This window comes from Pistacia vera, unplaced genomic scaffold, assembly GCF_008641045.1.
Source record: "Pistacia vera cultivar Batoury unplaced genomic scaffold, PisVer_v2 Contig581, whole genome shotgun sequence".
NCBI classification, from domain to species: Eukaryota; Viridiplantae; Streptophyta; class Magnoliopsida; order Sapindales; family Anacardiaceae; genus Pistacia; species Pistacia vera.
In genome coordinates, this window is record NW_022196425.1 from 845,461 (window position 1) to 851,436 (window position 5,976).

General features: G+C 37.5%; 1 protein-coding gene across 1 annotated transcript; it reads left to right on the plus strand.

Moving 5' to 3' along the window:
* Positions 1 to 2,444: 2,444 nt before the first annotated feature.
* LOC116109507 (probable methyltransferase PMT3) lies at positions 2,445 to 5,976 on the plus strand. The gene is made up of 8 exons (XM_031395727.1): positions 2,445 to 2,467; positions 3,276 to 3,744; positions 3,860 to 4,024; positions 4,134 to 4,316; positions 4,443 to 5,037; positions 5,118 to 5,230; positions 5,311 to 5,531; positions 5,655 to 5,976. The coding sequence occupies exons 2-8, from the start codon at positions 3,502 to 3,504 to the stop codon at positions 5,974 to 5,976; spliced, it is 1,842 nt and encodes a 613-aa protein (XP_031251587.1). The 5' UTR covers positions 2,445 to 2,467; positions 3,276 to 3,501.

Sequence of the window (5,976 nt, forward strand, 5' to 3'; positions counted from 1 at the left end):
GAAGGTAAGTCAGTTTTATGATCTTGAGCTTCTGCCTTGTCAGGTACCACCCAATCTGTTCTGCGCCTCGGTGCCATCTATGCAGCCTCTCCACACCCCAGAGTACAGACCCATGGCCTCAGATAAAAGGTCGCGTCAATTATGTTCGTAGGTGGTCAACGATTCGATCCTGACTCATGAAGAAAGGGATCTGCCAACGGAACCCCACTCAGTCGATCCACTACAGGCATCAGATCAAGAAGTCCAAGTGACAGAAAGCTCGCTACAACAAGAACCGCACATCCTCGCCATCCCACCTTACCTTCAGTCAAGCATTCCTACACAAACTTCATTCGGCTCGGTTCACCCTCGCGGGTTGAGTGGTCACCCACACCAAACCATCCCCTTCGAGTCCATCCATCCCAACGGACCGACCGAGTACCAAACAACCCCTCTGACCATTCATGTAAGGCGAAACACCTGATCAGTTACAATGGGAGTCACCCAACCGGAGGAAATGAATGGTGATTCAACCTACCAAGCAATACACGAAGGAATGATCCACCAGGCTACACCACGCGGATTGACCCAATAAAATGTGCCGAGTGCGAATCCTTTAACAAACCAAGTCAAGCGGGATGANATCTCTTAGTAAGGGAGAAAAGTATTAAAAGGATAATAATAAAAATTTTAGTATTGTACACCTTTAATCATTTAATTAACTAAAAAAAAAGGTAAGAAAAATGTGTCAAACTTATTAGGTGCGTGCAACTGCACTTACTCAAATTCATGAGAAATCAAGTTATTAACTCATGAAATTAAAGACAATTCCTTTATTACACGTTTAAATTAATTAATATAGTTGACATTACCATTAAATTCATAATAATCACCTGTTTGTTTTACTATCCTATCATATCCATCATATCATAACATAATCTTATCATATCTAAAATACATATTTATTTCAATATTTTCAAAATTTAATCCTATTCTATTTAACTCAAGGGTGCGTTTGTTTTATTATTCTCAAAATATTTGTTTAATTATTTGGAAAATACTATACTATTTTTTTAATTATTTTAGACCCCTTAAGTTTATTAATTTAATTAAACACCCCTGAAAAAAAGTTTAAAAGATAATAAAAACACCCTCACCCACCCATAGTTGCCAGATTCCGGCAACCACCGTCAGTGATTACCGGAATCTGTTACAACGGCGTAGAAACGATCGGAATTGGCCGGTAATTCACCAATCTAGCATTTTCCAATCAGATCCACAGTGGATCTGGCCAAAAAATGCCAGATCTGGCCCTCAACGACGGTCATATCTTTGGCCGTCGCTGACGGCCAAATCTGGCCTTTTTCGGCTTGATTTGTGATGGATCTGGCCGAAAAATCCATATCGACGCACGACCGGCCAAATCCGACCGGTCTGCATCGTAATGTCATTTTCCAACCAAATTCCGGTGGTGGTGGCCAGAATCTGGCACTATGGGTGGGTGGGGGTGTTTTTGTCATTTTATAAAATTTTTATATATTGGGGTGTTTAGTTAAATTAGCAAACCTAGAGGGTTTTTTTGTCAATTTTTAAATTTTACCTCATAATACGCACCCTATTCAACTACCTAATGTTATTCCCAAAATCCTATCCAAAATAACAAAACAAACGCACCCCAAAATATTTATATTCTTAATTTTTAACTCCCTAGGTTTGTTAATTTAACTAAACACTCCAAACAATTAAAATTTATGAATTGACAAAAACACTTTCATCCACCTATTAAATGCTAGCAACCGACCACTACCATTGGAGGGTGGTCGAAATCTGTCGAAATGGAGCACGACTGGCTGGAATAGGCCAGATCAGTGCACGATCAGCCAGATCCAGCCAATCGTGCATCATTTTGGTGACTTCCGACCACCCTTCGGCTGTCGGAATTTAATAGATGGATGGGGGTATTTTTATTAATTTTTAATATTTTATTGTAGGGGGTGTTTAGTTAAATTAACAAATATAAAGAGTGTTTTTGTTAATTTTCAAATCTTATACTCCAAATAATAACTCAATTCAACTTTTTCAAAAATCTTCCTCAAAATACTCTACTAAACACACCCAAATGTTGTAAATTTTAGACGAATATTCTGATATTTCTATCAATCTATGAAGCCATGAATTCAAGAAGAGAGACGATATCTTTTAAGGAAGATTTTTTTTTTTTTTTTAAATAAATAAATTTATAAAGAGAATATGCAGAAATATATAAGTTGAAAGTTGTGGATACATGGAAGATTGACGAATTCCAAGTACATAGCAAATTTTAACTGACAAAGAACATTTAACGGAAGAATCTATATCCTACATTATCACCATAAACGCATACCCACAAAAACGACTACTTTTTATGAGACTTTTGTCACAACAATTCTGTCTCTTTTACTTTAGATCTCTCTCCATACTTTCTCTTTTTATTTTCTCTCCATTTCAGGTATATTTCTATTCGTTTCAGATCTCACTGGTTTTTCACGTCAAAAACTGTTCTTTTTTTTACGTTACATGGTATTGTTTCATTGTCATTTGGGTATATGCATTGCAAATATATCGACTTCAAACAATGCCGACTTGTTTTTATCTCTTTTTTTTTTTTTTTTTGTTTTCTTGGGCGGGTTTGAATTCAAGTTATGACATTGTCAACTGGGTCTATTTTATCTCTGTCCAAAGCTTGCTTTTGTGGTATCGCCTTCGCATTATAGCTAGCAACTGTCGGTGCTGAAGCTTTACACTTTGGTTGTTTTCATTTTTTGACCTCTGTCTCTTTTAACATGGCCATTTTTGATACAATTTAGATTTTGTTTTCATATAGATATTCCCTTTTGTCTCTATTATCTCTTTTTTCCTTTTTCTTATCTCTTTGTTCGTTGCTTGTTGGAAGCACTAGTGTTTTTTAGATTCTAGTTGCACTCGGTTTGTTTTGTTAATGCTAAAAATCTTGATAGTGCCATAATCTTTGTCTCTTCCTGTCTCTTAGTTGTTGCATTATATATAATATAAACATGTAATAGTTGTTTAAACTTTTAAATTATTTTCTTGTTTGATCGCGCAATGGTGGTAACGTTCTTTCTCTTTTTCAATTATAAAATGTGTTTATTTCTGGTAAATTTGGGCACAGAGTTTAGTCATTTGATGATTTGATTAAGCTTGGTTGTTGTACTGGTGATTCTGGTTTCAGAGGTTTTTTCGGTGGAAACATTCTGTTAATTGACACTTCCGATTTTGGTTTATCTGAATTTTCGCAGCATTGTTAATCATCATCCAGCCATCACATGTGATGCGAGGGCTCTAAAAGGATCATAATTTGGTCAAACAAAATTTTGGAATAATTCGAACGGAAGCCAAATTTTGTTTTGGGTTTTTAATTCAATATTCAGCCACTCAGCTTGTGAAGTTTGATCTTTGTCTTCTACATGTTGCAGTCAAAGTAGGAGGCAGATTTCCTTTTGGTGCTTTGGGTTAACGATAATAATGAGGGGGAGATCTGATGAAAATCAAAAGAAGCGATTGGTCACCTGGGTAGTAGTTTTGGTGACCATTTGTTTTGTACTTTATATGTGTTCTCAAAACCATGGTTCTCCTGCTGTAGAGTATGGTAGCAAATCTTTGAGGAAATTTGGTTCCTCATATTGGGGTGGCGATGAAGATGCTGATGATTCTTCCACCAAATCAATTGAATATGTAGATGATGGTAATATACTAAAAAGTATTCCGGTGAGCAATCTGATGACAAGCTAACTTTTTTTAAAATCTTTAAAATCAGGTTCTTATTTTGGTTTCTTTGTGCATAAATTGAACTAACATAAGTCTTTGTTGTTGCATATCGAAGGTTTGTGACGAGCGGCATACAGAACTGATTCCTTGCCTAGACAAGAACTACATGTTTCAGTCAAGACTGAAACTGGATCTATCTGTGATGGAACATTACGAGAGACATTGCCCACCACCTGAGAGGCGCTTCAATTGCTTGATTCCTCCTCCACCAGGGTACAAGGTGAGATTTTGTTCAAGATTTTTAATTTTGATTTCTGGACATTCCTTTGTGTCAGTTACTAAAACAAGGAAATATAAAGTTAGTATTTTCCTGACCTTGATGGTTACAGATCCCAATCAAGTGGCCCAAGAGCAGAGATGAGGTATGGAAGGCAAATATACCTCATACACACCTCGCTACTGAAAAGTCTGACCAGAATTGGATGGTTGTCAAAGGTGAAAAGATATCATTTCCAGGGGGAGGAACTCACTTTCACTATGGAGCTGATAAGTATATTTATTCACTAGCGCGTGTAAGTCAAGTTGATTGACCCATTTTCAGAGGAAAAAACACATAGTGATCATTTCAATACATGACTCTCTTTTTCTTTTGTATGATGAGTAAGGCAGTGATCTTTTATTCATTTCCGAATTGACAGATGCTGAGATTTCCACACAACAAAATAAACAACAGGGGAAAAGTCCGGACAGTTTTGGATGTTGGCTGTGGAGTTGCAAGTTTCGGAGGATACCTACTTTCTTCTGATGTTTTAACAATGTCATTAGCCCCCAATGATGTCCATCAAAACCAAATCCAATTTGCCTTAGAGAGAGGAATTCCTGCTTATCTTGGTGTTTTAGGGACAAAGAGACTTCCTTACCCAAGTAGATCTTTTGAATTTTCACATTGTTCTCGTTGTAGGATTGATTGGCTTCAAAGGAATGGAATTCTTCTTCTTGAGCTAGATAGGGTACTCCGGCCAGGAGGCTTTTTTGCCTACTCATCTCCAGAAGCCTATGCACAGGATGAAGAAGATCGAAGAATTTGGAAACAAATGAGCGCCTTTGTGGAAAAGATGTGTTGGAAAATAGCAGCGAAACAGGACCAAACTGTTATTTGGGTTAAACCTCTGACGAATAATTGTTACATGGAAAGACCACCTGGTACTGAACCCCCACTATGCAGATCTAATGATGATCCAGATGATGTTTGGGGTGTGCCAATGGAAGCTTGCATCAGTCCTTACTCTGAACGTAAGTGATATTGTCCCCATTCTGCATGTACAAGATTGGAAGGTCAAAATGCAGTAATAAGTTCTTTTTCTTTTCATTAGAAATGCATCGAACAAGAGGCAGTGGATTGGTTCCTTGGCCTGCTCGCTTGACAACTCCTCCTCCTCGTCTGGCTGAAATTGGCTATTCTAAGCGAATGTTTGAAAAGGACATGGTAATGTATCAGCATTTTTCTATCACAATTTTCATAAATATTATAGGATGCAGGTGGGTGATATGATTCATGTGTTGCAGCAACTTTGGCAGCAAAGAGTGGGACATTATTGGAGACTTTTGAGCTCAAAGATTAAGCCTAATACGCTAAGGAATATAATGGACATGAAGACACAAATTGGTTCATTTGCAGCTGCTCTGAAGAACGAAGACGTTTGGGTTATGAATTTGGTGTCTGAAAATGGACCCAACACTCTCAAGATAATATATGACAGAGGCTTGATAGGCGCTCTGCATAACTGGTATGAATACAAAATTAATTACTCATCCCATTTGACCATTCTTGATTTTTCCTCTGACCAAAGAAGGAAAAGAAAAAAGTTTTGCCGTGATTTATATCCATTTTTTGGGTATGCAACTGACAGGTGTGAAGCATTCTCAACTTATCCAAGAACTTATGATCTGCTCCATGCTTGGACCGTCTTCTCTGATATTGAAAAAAAAGGCTGTAGTGCAGAGGATCTATTGATCGAGATGGATAGAATACTGCGGCCCCAGGGTTTCATCATTGTTCGTGATAAGCCACCGGTGGTGGAGTTAATAAAGAAATATCTACCGGCATTACACTGGGAAGAAGTAGCAACAGCCGATTCCAACCGGGAATTGGAACAATATGAAGATGACATAATCTTTATAATTCAAAAGAAGATGTGGTACACTAGTGAAAGTTTTAGTGATTCAGAGTAA